Here is a 24,771-nt window from a genome sequence, read left to right on the forward strand (position 1 = left end):
GCAGGACTGTGCCGGGGTGGGGGACCTGCTCCCCCAGCCCTGGGATGACGGTGATGGATGAGTGTGAGATGACCAAATCCGGCCACCTCGGGGCAGCAGGACGACCCCTTCTCCTCCATCCAGAGCTACTGGTGGTCATCACTGCAGGGTTGGAAGGGTGGTGGCCATGAAGCACAGAGGAAGAGATCTCCGGCTTCAGCACGCCCGGGCATCCGCCCACCTCCGGGCTGTGGGAACTGGTGGCATTGCCTGTGTTGTTGCCATGGGGTTGCCATGGTATTTGTATTTGCGGTCGCCATGGAGACAGGAGGAGGAGGCTGGGAGTGGGGGGCTGCTGCCAGGGCTGCCAGGATGTCCCCCAAGCCCCACATGGAGGAGTTACAGGCCTGACCGACCTGTGGTTCCCCAGGTCCTGCTCCTTGCCCTTCTTGAAGATAAGAGTGACGTTGCCTTTCCAGGGGATTGAACCTCCCTGCTGGAGTCTGCTACAAGCGGCTCTGCTGGCTGCGTGCCCTCTCTCCTTCCTGGGTGGGTGGGACAGGAGCCAGGCAGAACCGAAAGGCATCCTCCAAAGGGGGGTGTTGGGGAAGGGCTTTGGGGTTGCTCCAAGCCCCTGGAAGGATCTTGGCTCTGCTGGGCTGAGTGACCCATCGTGGCTGAACCAAGACATGAGGAGGGGGATGGCTGGGCTGGGCTGGGCAAGGGACTTCCCAGGCAAACGCTTCCAGGGATGGGGCATCCACAGCTTCGCTGGGCAGCCTGTTCCCATGTGTCACCACCCTCATGGTGAGAACTTCTTCATTATTGCCAATCTAAACCTACCCTCTTCCAGCTTAAAACCGTTCCCCCTTGTCCTGTCACTACAGGCCCTGGTAAAAAGTCTTTCTCCATCCTTCTTTTAAGCCCCCTTTACATATTGAAATATATAAAGACCACAGCAAGGTCCCCCAGAGCCTCTCTTCTCCAGGCTAAACGACCCCAACTCTCTCAGCCTTTCTCCATAGCAGAGGCGTTCCAGCTCTCTTGACCATTTTCGTAGCCTCCTCTAGACCTGCTCTAACATGTCCATGTCTTTCTTGTGCTGGGGACCCCAGAGCTGGACGCAGGACTCCAGGTGGTGTCTCATGAGAGTGGGAGTCAAGGAGGAGGGAGCATCACCTCCCTCGACCTGCTGGCCACACTTCTTTTGATGAAGCCCTGGATACAATTGGCTTTCTGGACTGCAAGTGCACATTGCCGGCTCATGTCCCACTTTTGGTCCACCAGTACCCTCAAGTCCCAGTATGGACCCAGGAGGGACACCACTTGTCGCTGATCTCCCTTTGGACATAGAGCCATTGACCACAACTCTTCAGATGCAGCTGTCCAGCCAATTCCTTATCCACCAAATAGTCCATCCATCAAACCCATATCGCTCCAATTTAGAGACAAGGCTGTTGTGTGGGACCATGTCAAAGGTCTTGCAGAAGTCAAGAGAAATGACAGCAGTTGCTCTTCCCTCATCCACCAACGCAGTCACTCCATTGTAAAAGGCCACCAGATTAGTCAGGCACAATTTGCCCTTGGCGAAGCCATGTTGGCTGTCTCTAATCAACTCCCTGTCTTCCATATGCCCTGACATGTTTTCCAGGAGGATCTCTTCCATGATCTGACCAGGCACACAGTTGAGGCTGACTGGTTGGTTGTTCCCAGGGTCCTCCTTTTTACCCTTTTAAAAAATGGGTGTGATGCTTTCCAGTCAGTGGGGACTTCACCTGACTGCCAGGACTTTTCAAAGACCGTGGAGAGTGGCTTAGCAACTACATCTGCCAGTTCCCTCAGCACCCTGGGGGTCCAGGTCCCATGGACTTGTGTATGTTCAGGTTCCTCAGATGGTCTCAAACCTGACCTTCTCCTATAATGGGTGGGACTTTATTCCTCTACTCCCTGTCTTGAGATTCAGGGAATTGAGAGATGTGGGAAGAGCAATTGCCATTGAAAACTGAGGCAAAAAAGTTGTTGAGGACCTCAGCTTGCTCCAGGTCAGTTGTCACCAGATCCCCTGTCTCATTTATCAGGGGGGTACCATTTCTTTTGTCTTCATTTTCTGACTAACATACCTATAGAAGCCCTTATTATTATTCTTCACATCCCTTGCCAAATTTTGGTCCAGCTGTGCCTTAGCCTTCCTGATCCCATCCCTGGGCAGTATCCCCATATACTTACTACGATGCATGTCCCTGCTTCCACTGCCTATGCATCTTTTGACCAGGAGACCCCTACTCAGCCATGCTGGTCTCCTGCCTTGTTGCCCAAATCCTTGCACATGGCAATCAGTAGTTCTTGTGCTGTAAGAAAAATGTCTTTAAAGAGCTGCCAGCTCTCTTCTGCTTTTTTATCCCTGAGGGCAGTTTCCCAGGGGGTCCCATCCACCAGTTCCTTAAACAACCTTTCCTCAGGTTTTGGGTTTTGACTATGCTTTTTGCCTGACCTATATCCTTCCAGATCATGAATTCCACCAGGGCTTGATCACTGCAGCGCAGGCTGCCACTGATCTTGACCTCTCCAATAAGTTCCTCTGTGTTGGTGAGCCACAGGTCGAGTAACACGTCTCCTCTGGTTGGCCTTTCTATCACCTGGGTTAGGAAGTTATCCTTTATGCACACCAAGAGTCTACTAGACTGCTTGAAGCTTTCTGTGCCACTTTTCCAGCAGATATCCAGCAGAAGTCCCCTAGCAGGATCAGGTGAAGGGAAGCAAGAGTTGGGGCTGCAGCACTGGAGCCTTGGGTGCATTCCCAAAAGGTTCGTCGGAGGGACATTCAGAAACAAGGATGAAGCAGGGACCTGGGATGGATCAGCTGGGGACATGCTAGCCCTGCCTAGGGTGGGGACGAGGCACAGAGCAGCCCCAATGTCTGTTCCCCTTGCCAGCACTGTCCCTGACACCCTTATAGCCCTGGAAGTCACTGCCCCCTGCTCATTATCTCGGGGGTGTTTTAAGGGTGCTACTATTTCAATCGGTCAATAAAGGTTGAGTTTCACTGGTGGGTTCTCCGCCGAGGTCTCACGTTAGCGGGGAGACCGCCTGTCGCTGGCTGCTGTTCAAGACGAGCCCCTTCCTCCTTCCCTCCGTCTGCCCTGCGGCTTCCCAGTTGCAGCCTCTTTTCCCGCTGCCTCTCCCCAGTTCCCGTGCCCTGGGAACACGGCAGCGTGTGGCACAGACGAACCCTGTCAGCCTCTGCTGCCCCTTGAGCTCCTGTGCAGGTACCAGAGCTCTGTGCCAGGCGAGATCGCCCACAGTGACATCGTGTCGACACACAATGGCTGCCACAGCCCCCCCAGGGCCCATGGACCCTGCAGCCCCAAGCAGGGACATTTGTCAGCACAGTGAGGACAAGCCCAATATATTGGCCCATGGAGAAGACCATGGTGAAGGAGGTTGTCCCCCTGCAGACCACAGAGGACCATGCCAGAGCAGATATCCACACCGCAGCCCATGGAGGACCCCACAGCGCAGCAGGTGGACGTGCCTTGAAGGACGCTGCTGCCCGTGGAGGGGACCCCACGGTGGAGCCATTTTCTGGCAGGAACTGCAGCCCTTGGGAAAAACCCATGTTGGAGCGGTGTGAGGAGGGCTGTATCCCTTTGGTGGGGCCGCATGCTGGAGTAGGAGAACAGCGGCACAAAGTGTTATGGACTGACTGCAACCCCTACTCTGCACCCCTCTTTGCCCCTTGAGGGAGAGGAGGCCAAAGAGTTGGGAATGGAGGAGCCAAGTTGAACCTAGGAAGAAGACGGAGTGGGGGGAAGGTTTTTCCTTTTACAAAAGTTTTTACTTTTGTTTTTGTTTTACTATCCTACCTTATTTTTAATTGGCAATAAATTAAACTAATCTTCCCCAAGTTGAGTCTGTTTTGCCTATGATGGTAGTTAGTGAGTTAGGTAGTTAGTTAGGCAGTTAGAATCATACCATCACAGAATGGTTTGGGTTGGAAGGGACTTCTGAAGATCATCTAGTCCAACACCCGTACCGTGCACAGGGACAACTTCCACTAGATCAGGTTGCTCAAAGCCTTGTCCGAGCTGACCTTGAACATTCCTAGGGGCATTCCTGGTCCAAATTGAAAACCAAAGTGTGGAGGAGCATCCGGAGCGAGCAGGGCCAGCTGGGGACAGCACAGAGCTTGGCACCCAAGGGCACCATGTGAGGGGACCGGCCATTACCACCCAATGTCCAGTTTAAGGTCAATGCGCTCTTCCAGGCCAAGGCGATGGAAGCCTAGAGAGCACTGGCAAGAAAAGTCACCATGACAGCTCCTAAGCGTGGATGGGAATTTCACGGAGAAACCCTTGAGGCGAGTTGGCCTAACCTACTCCCCATCCCTCCCTCTCAGGTTTCCCTGCCTCCCTGCAGCCACACAACCACCCCGACGGGGTGTCCCAGGGCCCTGGCCGGGATCCCTGGTGCGACCGAGAGGAGAAGGGACCATCACGGTGTCCCTGGCTGGTGAGAACCCATCAGTCCCCGGGGATGGGAGTGGGGGGCTGCTGCCAGGGCCACCAGCAGGTCCCCCCGGGGTGCCAGAGCTGCCCTGGTGCCACCAGGACCAGGTAGCCATCGCAGTGGCCCGTCCTGGCCGAGGGGTGGAGGCGGGTGGCCCAGAGGGACCTTCCCTGCCCACTCTCCCGCAGGCCCTGGGCTCCGTCCTGGGGTGCGCTGCCCCGCTGAACCCTGACACGGGGGCTCTCTGGGGCGGCTGCTCCCCGACGGCTTCACAATCTCCCACGCCAGCTCAGCCCTGGGTTGTCGTGGCAGCCACTGTGTGTCTACACGATGTCACCACGGCATCACAAAGGCGGCCCCCCTCTTAGTGGGTTGCGGGGAGGCTCGGGTGTCACTTTGACTGCACGCGAGCCAGCGAGCAGATGGGCAAGCGTGTGGAGAAGACAGCAGAGATGGGAGGAGAAGCAAACAAGCAGGTAGGAGCGGGGTGCTTTGGCGTCACCCCAACCTCTCCTCGCCGGGTTTCTCGGCCTCCCCACAAAGGGGCCCTCCTGACGCCTTTGCACTTCCCCCGGTCATGCAGAACCGCTGGAGGAGATGCTGGCGATCCCTGCGCGAGATGGAGGAGTGGAAGCTGACGGTGCTGCTCTTCCTCTCCAACCTGAGCCTCTGGGGCCTCTGCACGCTCGTGCTGCCCTGCACCCCCAGCTTGGTGGCCATCCTGGGTCTGGGCATCTTCATGACGTGGTGGCCCAACATCAAGGCCAAGGTCAAGGTAGGCGTCCGTCTTGGCATCGCCCCAAACGCTCCCTGGGCAGGGGCTAGCCCGGGGCAGAGCCCATCCCCGGGGTTTTTGGGAGGGAGCGGTGAACAGCGGCCGTCGCCCACCCAGGCAGGCCCCTGCTCCGCAGCCACCGAGCCACCTCCGCTCGGGCACCGGGCTCGGGGCCAGCGACGCTCCTGTCCCTGAAAGTCCGGTGACCCTTCCCAGGGTCCTCGTCTGCCGGGCAGGGGCCCTCCTGGCCGAGGGGAGACACCTCACGCTAACCGGGGGCTTGCTTTCTGGGGGCAGGGGACCTCTGCGGGGAAGATACTTCGCAGCAGCAGGAGGAAGGACCCGATAGGTGAGCAGCCCCGTCCCAGAGCTGCGCCGGGCTCCGCAGCGGCTCCCGGCCGAGAGACGCCGTAGCCCCCGCGAGAGACGGCTGCCCTCGCTCACTCTCCCTCTGCCTCTTGCCCCAGGATCCTCTGTCCCCTGGGAAGGCGTGGAGGGCTCTACCGAGAGCCTGGAGGCAAGGTAAGCGGAGCGCTTCCCTCCAGGGGAGCAGCCCCCTCCGGGAGCCCCTGGCTGGGGAACCCCACTGGTGGGTCCCTCTGCCCCGTGCAGCTGCCCCGTTGCCCCCGGGAGGCTGCGGGTGGGCGAGAGCAGGATCCGGCAGAGAGCCAGGGCCCGGGCTCAGCCCCGATCCCCGAGGAAGCCGAGGAAGGGAAAGGGCTGGAGGGGCGAGGGAAGGGAGGGATGGCTCAGGGAGGGCAGGTTTCCAGGCCAATGCCCTCTGCTGACACCCGCCGCACCCCCTCCCACAGAGCCCACCGGTGGCCCCGGCACCCCTCTCTGTCCTCAGCCCCTGGCCTGGGCTTGCCCCATGTTCCCGAGACCCCAGCTTCACCCCCAGCATCCCAGAGCTGGCAGGGCTGGCTGCGGGCAGCTGGGAGATCACCCAGGAGAAGGCAGCGAGAGGGAGCCGGGTGGGTCCTGTCCCGCAGCAGCCCCCACAGTCCCGCCGGTATGTCCCCCCACAGGTCGGGGAAGCCCCATGGAGGAGAATGGTGGGAAAGCGGCTACGGCAGGGAAGCAGCCTCTGCAAGGGAGCTCCTCTTGGAGACCGGAGACGTGGGTCGACGTGGAAATCCCAGTGCTGCCAGCAGCTCAGAGCTCCTCAGGAGCCAGCCCTCCACCGCCAACATGGAGGAGCTCGCCAGATCCCTGATGGAGTCCCTGAACATCACCCAAATCTGCTGCAACCTGCTGGGAAAGCTGAACGTAGCTCAGGATAGCAGCACTCCAGTCCTGTGCGGAGCCATGTGGGAAGAATATCCCGTCTGCCTGCAGTGCCGTCGATGCCTCACCGGCAGCTGCCCACACTGCAGCCAGCCCGCGGCAGAACCGGACCTGGCCACGCTGGCCGTCACCCTCTGCGCTGTGGACATGCTGGTGCACGAGGAGGACCTCCAGCTGGAACTGGCGCTGGGCTTTGAGCTGGCCATCAGCGGGGAGCCGGTCTACGTGTGGGAGATAACCCAGCGGCTCCCCAAAATCGCCCCCGAGAGATGCTGCGAGGAGTGCAACGCGCCTCTGCCCAGGAGCCCCGGGGACGGCAAGGGCTCGCGGGCATCGTTCCCCGTGGCCAGATCCCCGGGAACCCCAGCGGGACAGATGAGGCTGGGCAGGCAGGACGCGAGGGCTCCTCCTGCACGGCAGACCGGGGCAAAAGGCGGCGATACCAGCCGTGCCGACCTGCAGCCAGCCGGGCGGGGGGAGTCTGTCCCCGCCGTGGTCCCCACGTGGCCCCTGCCCCCCTGGGCACAGCCTCCCCCTCCCACGGCCCTGGACCGCCTGCGGAGAGTCGGGCTGGAGCCCCTGCCCTTGGTGGGCTACAAGGGCCTGCGGCAGGGGGTCGGGCTGCAGCGCATCCGGCAGTCCTGGTGCAAAGTGAAGAGCAGCGTGCGAGAGAGCTTGGCACCCAAGGGCACCACGGAAGGGGACCCGGAGCTGCCGTTCCACCTCCGGTTTCAGGTCATCGCGCTCTTCCACGCCATGGCGATGGAGGCGTGAGGAGCACCGGCGAGAAAAGGTGGGACGGGGAGGAGCGTGGGCAGGGCGAGCGCAGGACGGGAGGACGGGGACGGGTCTGGGCTGTCTTCTGCAGCCGTGGAAGCTGTGCTGTTCGGGAGGCGTTTCTGTGGGACGAGATCGTGTGGCGTGGGAGCACGGGGGCGGCGGTGAGAGACGCGATGGCCTCTCGCTGAGTTTTGGTGTGGACACCGCTGGGGAGGAAAGCGCGCGGAGAGGCAGGGTCCGGCTCAGAGCCGGAAAGAGGCCGGGGGAGGTGGGTGTCCTGCGGGGCTTGTGGAGGGCAAGGGTTAATGCCGGGGATGCCCAGGAGATGCCGCTTGGAGCCCAGGGCCCCCCTCTGCCCCCAGCCTGGGCCTCTGCGGGGGGGATCCTGCTCGGGGACGAATGGAGCCCTGGGGTCCCTCCTCACCCCCCTTCTCTCTTCCAGGGCAGGCCAGAAGAGACCACCCGCTGGGCAGCACCCCCAGCCGATGGGGAGAAGTGACTGGGGCTTCCCTGCCCAGCAGCAGCCCCTCTCGGTCCCCGTCGTCCCCAAGACATCGCCGTCTGCCTGCTGCCGTCCTGCCCAGAGGGGAAGGCAGGGCCATGCCTGCTCTGCTCCCCGTGCGGCTGAGGGACCAGGCTGCCGGCCGGGGCACGGACACTGGGGAGAGGCAGCGGGAAAAGAGGCTGCCACTGGGAAGGCGTGGGGAAGACGGAGGGAAGGAGGAAGGGGCTCGTCTGGAGAAGCAGCCAGCGACACGCCGTCTCCCCACTAACGCGAGGCCTCTGCAGAGAAGCCAGCAGTGAAACCCAACCTTTATTGACCAATTAAAAGAGTAGCATCCTTAAAACACAGCCAAGAGCTCTTCTGTTATTGCATGACCGGGGGGCAGGGTAGGGTGTCAGGGACAGTGCTGGCAAGGGAGACGGACAATGGGGCCACTCTGTGCCTCATCCCCACCCTACGGGGGGCTGGCACGTCCCCAGCTGATCCATCCCAGGTCCCTGCTTCACCCTTGTTCCTGAAGTCCCTCCAAGGAGCCTTTCGGGAGCGCTCCCATGGCCCCGGCCCCAGCTCTCCCTCCCTTTCCCCCGGGGCCGGGGGCTGAGCTCCCTGGGAGGGCTCCGAGACTCCCAGCCTGGGTGCCCCGGTGAGGGATGCACAGCCTCGGGATCGACGCCATCCTCTGATAGCATATTTCCATACATTCTGTATGATATGCCTAAATATTTTGATGATGGTTTTAATAGTTTGTACCAGCCATGGAAACTGTTTTGCTGCTAGGTGACTGTAAAAGTGAGATTTGGTAAATAATTATTAGAAATCTTATACTAACGCTATGATTGAAACAATAGACAAAAGTATAGGCAAGCAATTAACTAGTAGAGGTAGTTACTCCTGAGTTTTGCAGTTCTTTGCGCTTATGACTAGATGAGAACAATGCTGAAAGTGACCACATGTGATTGGAACTGCATTAAGCTTCAAGATCAAAGAACAAGGACAAGAATAAAGGCTTCAAGGACAGCCAGCAAGAACTTCAAATGGGTCAGTGGTCGCAAAAGCAGCCCTTTGACTCAAATGGATCCTTCATTGCGCATGATCGGATGTAGGCAGTACTATGACAATCAGTTATAGTCGTTTCTATGTATATGCATACTAGTCTGATTAATATGCAAGTAGTTATTCCGTAGAACCTGTGTGTGCTAAAGCTGTGGTATGCACGCCAGGTGGAACTATCCCCCGTGCCTCCAGCGCTGCAATGAAGAGCGCCTGCTTTCTAAAACGCCAAAACCAGTCTCGGAGAGTTTTCTCCGACCGGCTTTTCGGTATCAACAGGGGGTTCTGCCGACCCAGCCAGGACCAGCGGTGCAGCGCAGAGGACACAGAGCCCCAGCAGTCCCTCAGAGTGCCCCCGCGGACGTTTTTCACCCCAATAATTCGCCCTTTCTCCCCCTTTTTCGCTCCCTCCCTTGGGATCGAGCCCGCGCTCCCCCCTCTCCCGCCTCAGGGCGGTTGCCTCAGGGGGCTCGCGCAGCAACGGGCGCCGCTCGGGTGGGCGGGAAGCCGCGGCGCGCATGCGCAGCCGTGCCGGGCGCCGGGGCGGGGAAGCGCGGCTGGCGGCGTTGCGCATGCGCTCCGCCGGCGTTGCTAGGCGACGCCGGGACGCTGCAGCCGCGCGTGCGCGGTCGCCGCCTCCTGCGGGCCAGGCGGGGCTGCCTGAGGCGGGGAGCGGGCGCGATGGCGGCGGCGGCGGCGGCGGCGGCGGGCTGGCGAGCCCCGGCCCTCAGCGACCCCGGCCCCGGCCCCCAGGAGCGAATCGCCGCCCGCCGCCGCCGCCTCGATGCCAAGCGCCGGTGAGAGACGGGGGCTCGTCCGCCAGCGCCCCGGTTGTGGCGGCCTGCACCCCCAGCCGGCTCCCCCTCAACCCGAGCTGGGCCCGGGCCCCTTCCCTGCTCCCAGCCGGCACCAAGTCGCGCACCTCCTCCCCAGACCCCGCGTCTGGTCACAGGGGGTTTCCTCTTCCCCGAACTGGGAGGGTTTCCTCTTCCCCGAACTGGCACCGGGGTGGACGTCCCCACCCTCAAACCAGTGCCGGTTCCAGATCCCTCACCCTTTTTTCTCCTGTTTTCTCCTTCCTGATCCCAGAGCGTTCCCTTTAGGTTACACTAAGGGTCCCAAGGAACTAGCATGGGGTCGGTGCTAATACTGAAATGGCTCCAGACAGAAGCGGGCTGTCTTCATGGCCAGGCAAGGGTCCCCCACAGCCACCGCACCCAAGGCCTGCCCCCAGACAGCCTCTGCCCTCCTCCCCTTGGGAAGCAAACAAGGGCTGAGCCCCCCAGCCCTGTGCTGCAGCAGTAACCAGCCCTGGGCTGCACTCCCAGCTCCAGAAAGGGAAGCCTGGACCCCATTTTCCCTCGAGGAGGCTGTCCTACCCTTTCCTGTCTCTTTTCTGCAACTGTGGGGACCTCCTGACCTGGGACTAAACGTGCTGAGGGGAAGAGAGAGCAAAGTGTGCTGTGCTGAACCATGTGGTCTGCGCTGGAATCCCAGATCCAAGGCCATCTCCGAGCATTAGAAAGATGGTGTTTTGTAAAATGTTATGTCTTTTCCCCTTTTCTGCCCAGGGAGGCCCTTGGAGAAGATGGGGAGCTGAAGGTGGCTCAGGTGGAGGAAGAGCAGAGAAGGAGCCACAAGCAGATTGAAGAGAGCAGGCAGGTGCGGCGGTAGGACAGGAAGGTCCTCTCGGGTCCCTGACCTCTAGACATTTGGCTTTACCCTCATTTTAGCTTTGGGCGGTGCTTAGTGTCACAGAGCAGCATTTATGTGAGAAGAAGCAGGGACAGAAACTCCTCAGGACTGAGTGGGGAGTGATTCTTGGGCCAGATCCTGGGGATATGATTTCCCTGTGACAAGCAGCCCATGGATTGGAAGGATCTGGGACTGACGCCATGCATCCAAACCCCAACTCAGACACCTAGCCCCATCCGCACATGCAGGGGAAGCAAAACAAGAAGGTGCTCTGAGCACATTCCTCTTGGTGCTGATGGCCTGCAGGGCTTTCCAAGGAGAGGGAGGACCCACGGGTGCATTGAGGTCCATGCAGTGCTCCTCAATGTTGCCATAGCATGGGAAGACAGGGCTTATAGGTCCACATAGGCACCTCGGCTTAGGGATAGGAGCCAGACTGTGGACAGGCATAGCAAGAGTTGCTCCAGTATCCCTCCTTCCAGAGCTCAAGTCTCTGGGTATGGGATGTGTACCACCTCCTTCACAGAGGCTGGCCAAGCTGCTTTTTGATGGCACGCAGATGGTGACAAATATCCAGGTGGCTGCTGACTTGAGAGAAACGCAAAGGAGGGCGGAGGAGGCAGAGCTGAAGTTACAGAGGTAAGAGACTGCACAGTGGGTCTGCGCTGCTGGGAAGGAGCAGTGCAAATGTTGGTGCAGCTTTCTGAGGACATCCTAATGCCGGTCATCCAGGAACGCTTAGCAGTTAGGGCTACACTGAATTTATGTTCAAAAGGAAAATTTAGGCAAACAAAGAACCTCCGGGTCCCACCTGCCACAGCTGGATCTCTACAGAGCTCTGCAGCTTGTTGTGGTTTAACCCCAGGCAGCAACTAGGCACACCACACAGCCGCTTGCTCACTCCCCCCCACCCAGTGAGATGGGGAGGAGAATCAAAAAAAAAAAGTAACTTGTGGGTTGAGATGAGAACAATTTAATAACTAAAGTAAAATAAAATATAATCTAACAATAATAATAATAATAAAAAATAATGTTAGTAATGGAAAGGAATATAATAATAAAAAAAAAGGGAAATAAACCCCAAGAAAAGACAAGTGATGCACAATGCAATTGCTCACCACCCACTGACTGATGCCCAAGCAGCAATCCGCCCCTATCAGCCAACTCCCCCTAGTTTATATACTGAGCATGACCCCCCTAGTTTATGTACTGAGCATGACATCCTATGGTATGGAATATCCCTTTGGCAAGTTCAGGTCAGCTGTCCTGGCCATGCTCCCTCTCAGCTTCTTGTACACCTCCTTGCTGGCAGAGCATGGGAAACTGAAAAATCTTTAACTTAGGATATGCGCTACTTAGCAACAACTAAAACATCAGTGTGTTATCAACATTATGCTCACACTAAATCCAAAACACACTGTACCAGCTACTAGGAAGAAGGTTAACTCTGTCCCAGCCAAAATCTGGACAAGGTCAAGGCTGGTGGCTTCCCCAGGTGGCACTGCAGTACTACAGACTATCTGGTTACCAATCTCCTCCAGACCCATCACATCTTGAGCTCCAGAGTGTGAGAAATGCAGCTTGTTCTCAAATTTTCACCAGGAGCCTGTACCACATATACTTGTGGTCTTCTTTCTTGAGAAGCACAGGCACAGCTGCCCTTGCTTCTGGCTTGCTGAGCAGCTCTCCTGAGCCTGGAGGTGACACTGTGGTAGACAATGTGCCACCCTGGGCTGAGAGGTGGCTCAGTAAATGGCCTGTTTCCAGAGGTTGCCCTCCAGTCAGAGAGATAGGAGTAGTTATTAGCCATACTATGGGAATGTGCGGGGACAGCCACATCAGGCTGTGTGTGAGGAGTGGGAAGAACGTGAGGCTGTGCTAATTTGAGAAATTGGGTATTAAGGTCTTCGCAGTGAGAGTGGTCAGATGCTGGGTCAGGAGCCCCTGGTGCTGTAGAGATCCTCCATGGAGGTACTCGGCACATGCCTGGAAAGGGCCCTGCACAACCTGCTCTGATGTTGAAGTTAATCCTGCTGTGACCAGGAGCCAGAGATTTCCCGAAGCCCTTCCAGCCTCGGTTATACTCTGATCCTCTCTGTATGCCTTCCTGGGCTAATCTGTCCTGCTTCACCAGCGGAGCTGGGCAGTCTCCAAGGGACTGGCTCTTTCAGCCCTGGCCCCAGGATTCCGAGACCAGCTAGGAAACACTGAGTTTTTGCTCCTACTGCCTTTGGAGGGCACTGTAGGAACAGTTTGTGGGAGGCTGGCTGTAGCAGGATGTGTGTCCCTTGCTCAGTGGCATTCCCAGTGGGAATCTCATTAAGGAACTGGGTCGTGTGTCCAGCAACTGCCCGTAGAGCAGGTTTGGGGTTGGCAAAGGTGGTGGCCACCGTTCAGCCTGACCCAAGAGCCATCCCCAGAGCACGTTGGATGGTGCCTCTCTTTGGAAGAGGAAAGACTTTTGTAATATGGATGTCGGCTGTTCAGTGCCATTTGGCTTTAGCTGGAGTATGGTCTCTGGACAGTTTGACTACCAAGTCTAGACGTAGCTGGGAGGCTGTTTGGCACTGCTTGTACATCACCTCTTGCCCAGAGACAGCTCGCTTGGCAGAAGAACTAGTGCTCCATGCGAAGGTGACTGCTGCTTGAGCTGAGCTCTTTAGTCTTTTCTCTTCCAGGTAAGCGGTTGTTAGAGCACTGGGGAAGGGCAGAGCTGGGGAAATGCCTGTCTGAAGAGAAGGGACTGCAGGATGCCAGCTCTGCCCTTGTCCGATGCTCTAACAAGCACTTGCAAGAAAGCTACTGCTCCACTGATATCTTGATGCCACTTTGAATTCAAACTGGGTTATGCAGGAAAGTGCTCCTGCAGCATGGGCCACTGAACCACATCTGAAGAACTTGCTGCCCTGCACCAGCTCCCCGTTTGCCGTGTGCTCCTTACTGCCTGCAGGGTGGAGAAGCTGGAGAATGAAGCCAAGTCTAGCACATACAAGTTTGAGGAGATCACCTCCAAGTGGGCCTTGGCCAAGGAGATGACGATCCCACAGGAGCTGTGGCAGCTGCTGAACCAACAGCAGCAGCAGTGCACGCTGCTTCTGGAGGAGAAGAACAAGCTCATCGGTGAACTGCAGCAGGTAGCGTGGGGACCAGGCAGGGACAACTGGGAAGAATGGGGGGTTTTAAGCTCTGGAGAATGCTGTTCTAAAGCAGTGGCCATCCCGGTCTTGCTCCTCAATTCACCAGTACATGGCAGGGATCTGTGTAGTGTCAGTTGGTCTGGGTCAAAACTGTGCCAGGAGTTGCAATGCCAGCATCCCAATATGGACGATGAGATCGGGTGCCCTGGCACTGTTCAGTGTACAAGGACAAGACACACAGGACACTGGCAGCAGTAAGACAAACTGGCAGGTCCCAGACTGCACCATAAAAAAAAGGCAAATGAGCAGAGAGGGGGAGTGTTTTTGTAGAGAGAAGAAAGCCTTCCCCATAGCAGGTTCCCTGGCCCCCAGAGAAGGAGTGGTGTGTCTGCAGGCACAGCATGTCACCTCCCACTCCATCTCACCTGGACCTTTTGGCAGCGATGATCTGTCTCTCCTCCCATCTTCCCTCCTAACTACCTCTTGACTTTGGCTCTTTGTTCTCAACTCCTCTTCTCCTTTGGAAAAGGCAGTGTCTGGGTCTTACATTCTCACTTAGCCCCTGAGGACTCCTGGTCAAATACTTCTCTCTGATTTCAGCATCTGCTCTCCTCCTCCAGGAGCTGAAAAACAAAGATGAACGATACGTGTGGGCCATTAAGAAGCAGTCGGATGATATTCACTTGCTTTTGGAGAGAATGGAGGAACAGATCAGGCTCATGCTGAAAAATTACCGTCATGAACTCCTGCAGATTGAGGTAGCCAGTTCACATGGTGAAGGAAGAGTCCAATGAGAAAACCTGCAGCCGCTTGCTTCTCCATATCTATGGCAAAAAAGCCTCAGGCTCATTGCGCTGGCTGGGTTGACTACTGTCCAGAGCAGCAGGGCTGATGTCTTGGTGAATGAGGCTGAAATCCAGCCAAGCAGGAGCACTGAATGGTGCTGAGTGCTGAGGGGCTGGTTTGTTCTGTGCTGTGAATGACTGTGGTTCAGTGCAGAGCAGCTCGGTGGCATGTGAAAGCTGTTGCTGCTTGATGGCTGATTATTCATCTCTAAAAGCCAGAAAGGACCACTGTGGTTCTTTAGCCTTACCCTCTGCAGAGCACCAAGTCCCACCTCGCGGATCAAACCTGCATTTGTTGCTGAGTGAGGGCATCTCTCCCCATTAAATGTCTTGTAAGGTGAAATCAGGTGGCTGTCTGACCAAGCTCCACTGCTAATCATCAAGCAATGATTTCCAGCCAACTCGCAGAGCAACCCACCACCCAGAGCATCCCTCCCAGCTCTGGGTGGCTGATAGCAGCAGTCCCCGTTGGGTCGCAGTGTGAGCTCTCTGCCAGCGGGGTCCTGGCATGGAGAGGAGGGACCAGTATGTGTTCATTGGACAGTGGCACCAGTCTGCAGCTGATCCTCTCCTGGAGGCTGCTAGCCTGGGCCAGTGTAAGGTTGGCAACGAGTGGTGCCAACATGATGGTGAAGGGCTCTGTCTCCTTCACAGAAAGCTTTTGAGCTTGAACGGCGAGAGCTGCTGGACAACAACAGGAAGAAATGGGAGGAAGCCATCCAGGCCCACAACGCGCAGGAGGTAAGGTCCATGTGAGATTTAGAATCGTAGACTCGTAGAATCATTTAGGTTGGAATAGACCCTTAAGATCATTGAGTCCAACCGTTAACCTAGCACTGCGAAGTCCACCACTAAACCATGTCCCTGAGCACCACATCTACACGTCTTTTAAATGCCCCCAGGGATGGTGACTCCACCACTTCCCTGGGCAGCCTGTTCCAGTGCTTGACAACCCTTTCGGTGAAGAAATTTTTCCTAATATCCAATCTAAACATCTCCTGGTGCAATTTGAGGCCCTTTCCTCTTGTCCTGTCACTCGTTACTTGGGAGAAGAGACTGACCCCCACCTTGCTACAACCTCCTTTTAGGTAGCTGTAGAGAGCGATAAGGTCTCCCCTCAGCCTCCTTTTCTCCAGGTTAACAACCCCAGTTCCTCAGCCGCTCCTCATGAGACTTGTACTCCAGGCCCTTCACCAGCTTCGTTGCCCTTCTTTGGACAGGCTCCAGCACCTCAACGTCTTTCTTGTAGTGAGGGTCCAAAGGCTGCCAGGACCAGTGCTGCTCTCCAGCACTGGTCTGCCTTGAAAGACACATGTACATGAAGGCAGCTGGTTCCTCAGGAGTGTGGGGGGCAGAGGGGCAGTTTTTCAGCCTGCTCTGCAGGGGTATTATCCATGCATGAACTTGCTTTGGGCTGGCCAAAGTAGCTGTGATCACGGGAGGAAGCTATCACCACTGATGGATGACATTCTCCTTTTGCCTGTAGCTGGAATACCTGCATGCCCGTATGAGGAAGGTGGAAGAGTTTGAGAAACAGCTGAATCAGCTGCGTGTGCAGGATGAGGAGGAGTATAACAGCATGAAGATTGAGCTGGAGAACGATGTGCAGGTACAGAAAAGGCTGGCGTGTGCCATGTGGGGAGGCAGTGGATCAGATCTCCCTGAGGTTTTCTGCGCGTAGCTGATTGTGGGGCATCTAGATGGTATGAAAGCTGCAGCTGGTATCTGGTCACCTCAGCTCTTCAGTGTGCACAGTCCAGCACCGTGTCAACAGGGTGATGGAGCTGTTGTTCTCTCCTCTGCATGGGTCCTACACCACAGTGTCCATCTGCCCTTGGCTCTCAGAGGTCTGTAGCACGTGAACTGTAGCTCTAGGACATCTGAAGCACCTCAGAAATGTCAAGGGATTTGCTACTGCTGGCATCATGATTGATAAGAGGATTGAACAGTGTGAGTGTCCTGACACCAGATCATTTCAGGTCAACCCAATTTCCAACTTTTTCAGGGTCTTGGCCTAGGAGGTGTGAGCTTTTTCCTCTGACATCTAGCCATAGACCATGATTTCTCTAATGCCCATGAAATCTACCTGGTGTGAGAACTGTCATGAGTTTGCACTTACTCAGGTAGGAGGGCATGCAGTGGAAGAGCACAGCCCTGGCACACCGCTGGCTGAACATGCACCACGGGCTCTCACTGCAGATCCAAACCTCATAGCCATGGCTTCCCTGAGATACAGATACCTTTTAATCCACTGCATTCTCTGCGAGCAGTGGTGGCAACAAAGCAGTGCATCTGTGGCTCTCTGCAATCCTGCCAGTGCCCTGGACGGCAGCCCCGGCATTGATCCTGGGCTGTCAGGTTTGGCTTTGCCCAGCATTATTCAGCCTCCTCTGCTCAGCAGAAAGCCCTGCTGCCACTGACACCTTCCCTGCTAGTTGTGTGTGTTGTTTCCTGGGCTACACGATAGAAACGGGACATGTTGCATTTGGACTTTAGAAAAGCTCATTGTTTGTCCCAGGGGATGTCCTCCTAGGAAGCTCAGGGTAATACAGGCTAGGGCCGATGTCTAGAAGGTTTTGCACAACTGCAAGTGAAATATTACTGTTACAAGGTCCCTGTCAGCCTGAAAAGGCAAGTCCAGGGAGGGCAGTCCTGACTTTGCAGTTTCTTCGCTGTCATATTGATAACCTGGAAGGTGATACAGAGTGCGTAACGTTCGCAGATGGCTCTGCCTTTTGGGGAGGGAGGCAGCAGCATGCTGGAGATCGAGGTTCACAGACAGCGATGTGGGGCTGTTGTAAAAATACACCTGCTGCCTTTAGCTGTAGTTGTAGGAGGGTTTATGTGTAAGGCAGGGGAGGTAATTATTCCTCTCTACTTTATACCTATATGTCCTTGTCCAGGTTTGGCAACATACTTGGGAACAGGGGAAAGAGCCTAGAACAGACCAAGTAGACAAATGAAGAAAAGGTTGAAAGGCTGGGGCTGCTTAGACCAGGGAAGAGATTTCTGTAGGGAGGTGATAAGTCTACAAATATACACAATTCTCTATGATGAAGGTGGAGAATGACTTCTCTGTGTCCACTGTAGATGCAAGAAAAAATAGTGGGGTTGAGTTCTGGTAGGGAAGATTAAAACTGGCATTCAGATTTAGGGTTGAAATTTCAAGCCAGGAAAGCCTAGAAATGACAAGGACTTGCTTGATGGTTAGCTAGAGTGACTGTGCCTTTGGTTTGCTGCTCTTTGATGCAGGGTTTTAGGAGTAGCAGAAATCAACTTTTGCTGGGGCTGATTTGGTGAAGTTGTTCCCTCTGTGGGGCAGGGGGATGAAGTAGATGTCCTCCTGGTTCCCTTTAGCACTGCAGTTGTGTAACTCTGTGTAGCACAGAATTTACCCTTCCAGTTCAGGGAGAATAAGAAAAGAGAAGTTGGAAACACCTATTTTCCTGATTAACCTGTGATATCGCTGTCCTGAAGTATCTCTGAAACAGGAGCTTAACCAAGACCTAAGGATGAAATCTATGGTTTGGGGGTTATTGAGTACTCCCCAGTTTCACTAGATGGGAATCAGCATTTTAAATATAGGGTTTGGTCCATGGTCTTCCTCCATCTGCTGCAAGGAGAAGGTCCCTTGGCTCTGCTGGGATTTCCCTCTGTCTTTTCTTCTGTCAAGCTTTGATCCTAGCCAGGTGGGACTGCTTCTGGGTGTCTTCCCAGGTTGTTTGTACACTCTGTTGTACGTAGGGCTACCCAGAAGAGCTCTGAGCCAGCTAACTCGGGTACCAGTGTCTTCCCTGCTTCTAGCCTACAGCTCAGGGCTCTTTACCTGCCCCCAGAGATCCCGCTGGGCCGAGAGCAAGCCTGAGCCCCTGATGGAGACCCTGCTGAGTCTCTCTGCTGTGCAGATTGCCGTGCGCAACTGAGCCTGCAGCTGATGCTGTAATTTGGGGCCATGCAGCACCTTAATTCCAATCACTTCTTGTCATGGAAGAAGTCTTTATAGGCCTCCCCAGTAAAGCACTGTATTATGAGATTTTTTCAGTATCAGATTTCTGCCTCCTTTTGCACACGGAAAATGCTTATACTAATGAATTAAACCATGCCAGGCCCAGACACCACCTCTCACCCATCCATGCAGTCACGCTGCCTGCGCCTGGAGTTTCCATGCCACTGTGTCCCCCTGAGCTTGCTTCCAAATGAGCTGTAGGGCTGGCAGAGAGCAGCTCATCGGTAGGGTGTGATGTCTCCCAGCCCAGAGCAGCAGCCCCAGGAGACTTGGGCAATCAGCCTGGGAAGTGGCTCTTCCTTTCCATCAGCTGTCGAGCAAATGAGGTGCTGGGAAGCTGAGGGAGATGTCTCCATTGCAGAAGTCTCCTCCATTGCACCTGTGGAGCAAAGGAGAGAACTTGCTGCCTCTCTCCTATCCCCCAAGCTATGCAGCGAGATGCTGCCATCACAAATGCTTCGGTATTTGTTTTGTTCTGGTTTCCTTAAGACATGGAGTTCATGCGGGCAGTCTTCCTGTGTGTCCCTTCCTTCAGCTCGTCAAATAACTTCTGAGCCTCTTGGTTAATTCAGAGACATGCAGTTCCTAAAACTCACATGAAAATCAGCAGCTAGGTTGAGGAGAGAAGCCCAAATTAGTGCCCCACTGAGTGAAAGTCGGGTACAAATGCAGTCCCTTCTCACTTCCCCAGCCTTGGCCCCGTAGCATGTACTTATGGACAACCAGCATCTCCATCACTCACCCATGAGTGATGCCATGGGGCCAGGGATTAGCTGGAGAAATGTGCTTGGGAAGATGGGGTTTGGAGATCAGGATCAGTAGGATCCAGGCTTCAGTGTGGCTTTTGCTCATGGCACGGCTTGTTTTCATGTTTTTTGGAATGCCAGAACCTGGAGAGGCAGCTCCAGCATATGAAAGCTGTCTATCAGCTGAACCAGGAGAAGCTGGAGTACAACCTTCAGGTGCTTAGGAAACAGGATGAGGAGAACACCATCATCAGATCCCAGCAGAAAAGGAAGCTCAACCGGTAAAAAACCATCCCTGGAAGATGGGCTCTGCCTTACCTGCCATTACCTCCCATATGCCATTTTTTGTGGAGCCCATCACCTAGCACAGGCCAACGAGCTCTGTCCCAGCCCATCCCTGGGCAGGGGCAGGGGTTAGCCCAGAGCAGAGCCATCCCCAGAGGACTTTGAATAGGCTGGCCATGGCCAACCTGTGCCAGCTGCACCAGGGTCAGTCAGGCCTTGGCACTGAGTAATAGATAAGCAGCCCCAAATCCCAAAGTCTTCATACAAGCTGGGTATGCCTGAAGGTGCCTCTTTGGGGATGCCCAGCTTTGCTGTCCCTCCCCAGGCTCCACAGCTTGCTCAATAACCTGAGAACAAAACTGGCTAACCAAGAGAAGCAGTTCAGAGAGGAGAATCACAGCCTGGCAGCCAACTGCGAGCGCATCACGGGCCAGTGCAAGGAGGTGCAGAGGAGGATGAGGTGGGGTGTGCGTGGGCATCCACCCATGATGAGGCCTCAGAGCACCTACGTGAGGTGCGGGGAAAGCTGGCTCATCATTTTGGGGCACAGAGCCTCCTTCCATGGGCCATCTCCCTTCTGCACAGGCACTTTGCTATCAGCGACGCTGAGAAATTCACGGAGGTCTGGCTTATGAACGAGGAGGAAGCCAAAGGGCTGATGCGGAAAGCCCTCGATGCAGATCGTGTCATTCACACTCAGCAACTGGGACTGCCCTGGGAAGAGCCTCGTTACTGGTTCCTGAATAACGTTGGCCCCCTCGGGCATTACAAGGTGAAGAGGATGGCAACCAAGCTGGCTGCAGAGGTCCTGACAGGTGGGATGCCCAGTGCTCTTGTCATTCGTGTGGCACTGGGAGACCCTCACCTTCCTCCATGACAGCCCCTTCTGTCACTCCTGTCCTTACCATTGCAAGGTGGGATCTTACAGGGGTGACATTGCAAGCCCAGACAGGGGCTGTCCCCAGCCCTGAGCAGACTCATGCCAAGCCAGCTTGGGGATCTTTGCACTGTACTTTTGCCCAGTGCTCCCAGTTCCAGACAAGCCGACCAAGAGCCAGCTCGTGTCCCAAGATCTTTGGGGTGCTTTCCAGGTTGTGGGGAACAATTGTGATTTCCCTGATGACTCCTGCAGTGATGTGACTGGGGAGCACAGCCTGAGGAGCACACTCAAAGCACAAAGGCTTTTGCTCACCCTTCTTCATGTTTCAGAGAGCAGCTCTGGGGGACAGGAGGAGGAAGGGAGAGAGAAGGAGAAGGAAGAAGTGGGCAGCGGAGAAGGAGGGAAAGAAAACACAGCGAAGGTTGAGGGTAGAGTCACACCCCTGCGAAATATCTCCAAGACGACTGCCAAGAGGATCCTGGAGCTCATCAGTGACGAGTCGGTGCGTGACGATGTAGCACATGCCTTGACCAGGGAGCAGGCATGCTGTCCTGGGGTTGCTCTGGCTTGTGGTGGATCTCTTCTGAGCTCCACATCTTGGGGTGAAGGCTTCTGCATGGCACTGCCATGCTATGCCAAGCAGCCTGTTGTCAGATTGCTGCCCCACGGGCCAGGAGAGGATCTCCAGGTCTTTCCACTGTGTGTGGCACATATATGATGCTAATAAAAGGTATTGGCAGGCACAGCCCCGTTGCCCAAATCCACAGCTCCCCAGGCCAGAATAAGCACAGGCAAACCTACTGCATCTGACGCTCCAGGCTGTTCCCTGCCTCTGGGGACAGTCAACAAGAGCTTCAGATCATGACGTCCTTTTGGCATCACCCTGCTGATGACTCTACCTTCCCTGTCTGCTGGCTGGCTGTTCCAGAGCCTCCTGGCCCTGCCAGCCTCACGCTGCCCAGCTGCTGCCTACCCTCCCCGCTCAGCCCGCCGTCGCAGGATGGCACGGCCATAGCGTGGCATGGGCTGGCTTCTGGGCAGGGCTGGACATGCTGTTTCTCTGCACCCTCTTCTCTGCCTGTCTCCCAAGGGTTTCCTCATTGAGAGCAAGCTGCTGAGGTCCCTGCAGGCACTGGGGAGGCACGAGCGTACCCTCGTGAAGCTCGACTCCATCTTTGCGGTGAGTTGTGGCTTGACCCATCAGGGGCTGCAGGGAAGGCTGGCGGTCACCGGAGAAAGCTCTCTGCCCCATGTCCGCATGGCACAGAACTGAGCCGCCCCAGCGAGGTCTGGCTGGGCTGCTGGGGGGGCTCTGGGGCAGGAGGAGCATGGCGGGAGGGTGTGAAGCGCTGTGGCCAGACACTTCTCGGCTCAAGGCCATCCTGCTGATGAATTAAACAACATCTCCAGGGCCCCTCCAGCCCGTTCTCAGACTCTCCCATCCACAGATACCCCCAGCTGTCCCACACTAACCACTTCTTACCATCCGCTCCTGCCTTGCGTGGCATTGCCAGAGGGGCACTCTCTGCTCCTGGGAAATGCTCTTCGTTTCTCTCCCCCTCCTGTGACGTCTTTGAGGGACGCTAAGCTGGTTCCTCTGCTCCCTAGGCCCTCGAGATCGACAGTGAGGATGACCTGTACCAGCTGGTGGATTTTTTCTTGAAGTACAAAGCCCAGGAGATGGCTGTCAGCCAGGTGGGACCACGAGGGACAGCAGTGGGGAGAGCCCAGCAGAGCCAGGGGTCCAGGGAAGGGGGAGCAGAATATCTGAACACCCAGGGAAGGTAGAGGGGGGACCAGCGTGTTGACCCTGAAATGTTTCCATGTGACTGGACAAGGGAGGTGAACATGCCAGGGCTGAGGGGTTGTAATCTTCTGCCATGGCTGAACAGAGCCTCTTGCACATGAATTTTTGCCTCAGCTCCCTAAGTTTGCCAAGGGACAAGGCTGCGGGCAGGTGGAAGCTCCCAGAGGGAAGGTGGCTCTTGGGGAGGAGGAGGTGGTGGAAGGCACATTGCCCAGCTTGCTGGCCTTCCCTCCAGAGCCAGGGCAGCCCAGGTGCAGAAGATGTCACGGATCTAGCTGAGGACAGAGAGGACAGTGGATCCGGTGCCCAGAGGAACAAGCTCAAATCCCCTCGGAGCTCGCTGGGCTCCCTTCCATCTGTGCACATCCATGCTGATGATGTCCTGAAGATCCTGAAAGCGTTTGTGCGGGGTTTTGACAAGCTGAGGTAGGAGTAGGGGCAGAGCGGGGCTGTTGTCACTGGGAGGGAACCAGACTGGGGCACAGAGGGGGCTATGGGGGTGTGCAGCCACGGCTGGGAGTGACTGTATTGCCCTGGCTGGAGCAAGAGCTTCCTCTGCCTGCCCTGCAAGATTACAGAGGGGTGAGGAGGGTCCCACCACAGCAAGGGGTACAGACGGTGCCTGAGCGAGGGATGGCTGGGGACAACCAGGCAGGAGATGACCAGCAGCCCGGGGAGGGAAGCAAAGCCATGGGGCAGGCAGGTACCAGCCGTGGGGTTGCGCTCATTCGTGTGACGATGGCGATGGTGCTCAGTGCAGCTGAGGGGTACGGGGCTGTTGGTCACTCGTGAAGAGCTGAGCCCCAGGGCTTTGTTCTCTGGCCCCCAGGGAGAAGGACAGATCAGCAAAGGAGGTGCTACAGGTACGGGACAGCTCCAAGGACGGGGAGTACTGGGAAGCCCTGGCACACGTTATCCCCGAGCCGACGTTGAAGCTGTGGGATGCGCTGGCGGTGGCACTGGAGGAATATTAGTGAGTGCCTGCCAGTGCTGTTGGGGACAGGGCAGGCTGGTGGCATGGCTGGGGGAACCGCAGCGGGGCTGGCATCGACTGGCTGCGTCAACCCTCTGCCCTTCTTGCCCAGCGAGATCCTCACGCGGAGAGCCAGCCTGCTCGCCGAAGCGGCCCTCCTGCAGCAGCAGAACTCGGAGCTGTGCCTGCTGCTGGAGGAGTACATCAGCTCCGGGGTGAGTGCGGCATCCTCCTCCCCTGCAGCCTGGGGACATCCCACCACGTGTGCCCCACGCAGAGGTCCCAGACATGGGGCCAATGCCTGGAGCCCATCAGTGTCAGGCTCAGGGTGCTTCTCCCCACAGGTGAACAGCAAGCTGCTCTCCCCTCCCACGAAGTGGATGGACCTGAACCTGTCCTGCCCCGGGGAAGCGCAGTGGGTCCCCAGGGCCAGGGCACAACTTTTCTCTGCCCCGAGCTGAAGCTGTGGCTGGAGCCAGGGCTTTCTGGCAGGGACTAATAAACCGTCCCCAAACCTGAGCCGTGAGTGTGTGTGTGACCTGCGAGGAGCAACCCTCTTGCCTCTGAAGATGCTGGGAAGCCGCAGCCGAGCATCCCCCCCGATCCAGGGGACTCACGGCGCTGTGGGAAAGCATTTCCCCGCTCACGCCACAAAGCCGTGTGGTCTGTGTCCTCCCTTCCCTCTGTGGAGCCAAGGCCAGGCAGGAGCCTCCACCTCCCGCAGGTCAGCATCCCCACCGTCCCGAGGCGTCCTGGCTTCAGGAGAGCCCACCTTTCTTTACCTGACTTTACACCTTGTTCCCCTCTTTTCCTTTTGCTGCCCCACCACCTCCTTTTCTCCCCCCGTACTCCTCCCAAACAACCCACCCCCAATTACTTTTCCCTCATCGGTCCCCGTGCTGCTACATCTGTACCTAAATTAGGCATTTCCAGGGTGATATCAGCCCAAAGCGGTGCTACCGGCAGAGTTGTCTCCAGGAGGGCCACGTCGCATCCATGCCTCCCTTCCACTCCTCTGGTTCACACCAGTTACATCTCATTCCCAGTACAGGCTTCCTAGCCAGCTTTATCTTTAACCTTGACTCCCCCGCCTAACGCTAACACAGCATGAGCAGTTTCTCATACCAGAGCAGAATAACACCATTGTTGGTTATTTTTTTTTTTGCTCACTGGGTATCTGTGCCCTTGGAATAGTTTTCACTTTTCTCCTGGTCCCCATCTGGAGATCCGTTCAGTTCGAGGGCCGGTGATCCCGTGGCTCGGCTTGCTCGCCGTACCCCTGGGGTACAGCAGGATCCACAGGGCAGAAATGCAAACGGAAAGGCCAAGATTGAGGGGGTGGAAGGCAGGGAAAGAGTTTCGGGGCAGGGAAGGCAGGGACGGGCGCTTTGCCTGGGATAGGGGAGCGGCAGACACCACCCACCATATCTGGGCTTGCTCTGCCGGGCTCCCGGCACCGCCGAGGCGCCAGCTCCTGGAGTCAGGGGATGTCCCGACAACCCGGGACCGAGCAGC

At 56.6% G+C, this 24,771-nt stretch overlaps 2 protein-coding genes across 4 annotated transcripts; both read left to right on the forward strand.

The window, feature by feature from the left end:
- Positions 1-4,271: 4,271 nt before the first annotated feature.
- LOC128152239 (uncharacterized) lies at positions 4,272-8,453 on the forward strand. The gene is made up of 6 exons (XM_052810339.1): positions 4,272-4,961; positions 5,069-5,260; positions 5,558-5,609; positions 5,728-5,782; positions 6,289-7,340; positions 7,770-8,453. Exons 1-5 carry the CDS (start codon positions 4,908-4,910, stop codon positions 7,319-7,321), a joined length of 1,386 nt encoding a protein of 461 aa, XP_052666299.1. The 5' UTR covers positions 4,272-4,907; the 3' UTR covers positions 7,322-7,340; positions 7,770-8,453.
- Positions 8,454-9,563: 1,110 nt separating this feature from the next.
- Positions 9,564-23,775, forward strand: DRC1 (dynein regulatory complex subunit 1). 3 transcript variants are annotated; one of them, XM_052810233.1, is made up of 17 exons: positions 9,564-9,679; positions 10,454-10,544; positions 11,104-11,216; positions 13,528-13,711; positions 14,335-14,472; positions 15,214-15,300; positions 16,046-16,168; positions 19,453-19,592; positions 19,922-20,056; positions 20,182-20,411; positions 20,806-20,978; positions 21,567-21,656; positions 22,085-22,171; positions 22,519-22,709; positions 23,113-23,256; positions 23,369-23,471; positions 23,601-23,775. In XM_052810233.1, exons 1-17 carry the CDS (start codon positions 9,564-9,566, stop codon positions 23,715-23,717), a joined length of 2,262 nt encoding a protein of 753 aa, XP_052666193.1. In that variant the 3' UTR covers positions 23,718-23,775. The 3 variants fall into 3 exon arrangements, with proteins under 3 accessions (XP_052666193.1, XP_052666195.1, XP_052666194.1); XM_052810235.1 differs by lacking the exons at positions 9,564-9,679; positions 22,519-22,709 and having other exon boundaries at positions 9,702-10,544; XM_052810234.1 differs by lacking the exons at positions 9,564-9,679; positions 19,922-20,056 and having other exon boundaries at positions 9,703-10,544.
- The last annotated feature ends 996 nt before the right edge of the window (positions 23,776-24,771 follow it).

The sequence above is a fragment of the Harpia harpyja genome, chromosome 15 (genome assembly GCF_026419915.1).
Source record: "Harpia harpyja isolate bHarHar1 chromosome 15, bHarHar1 primary haplotype, whole genome shotgun sequence".
In the NCBI taxonomy this organism is placed as follows: Eukaryota; Metazoa; Chordata; class Aves; order Accipitriformes; family Accipitridae; genus Harpia; species Harpia harpyja.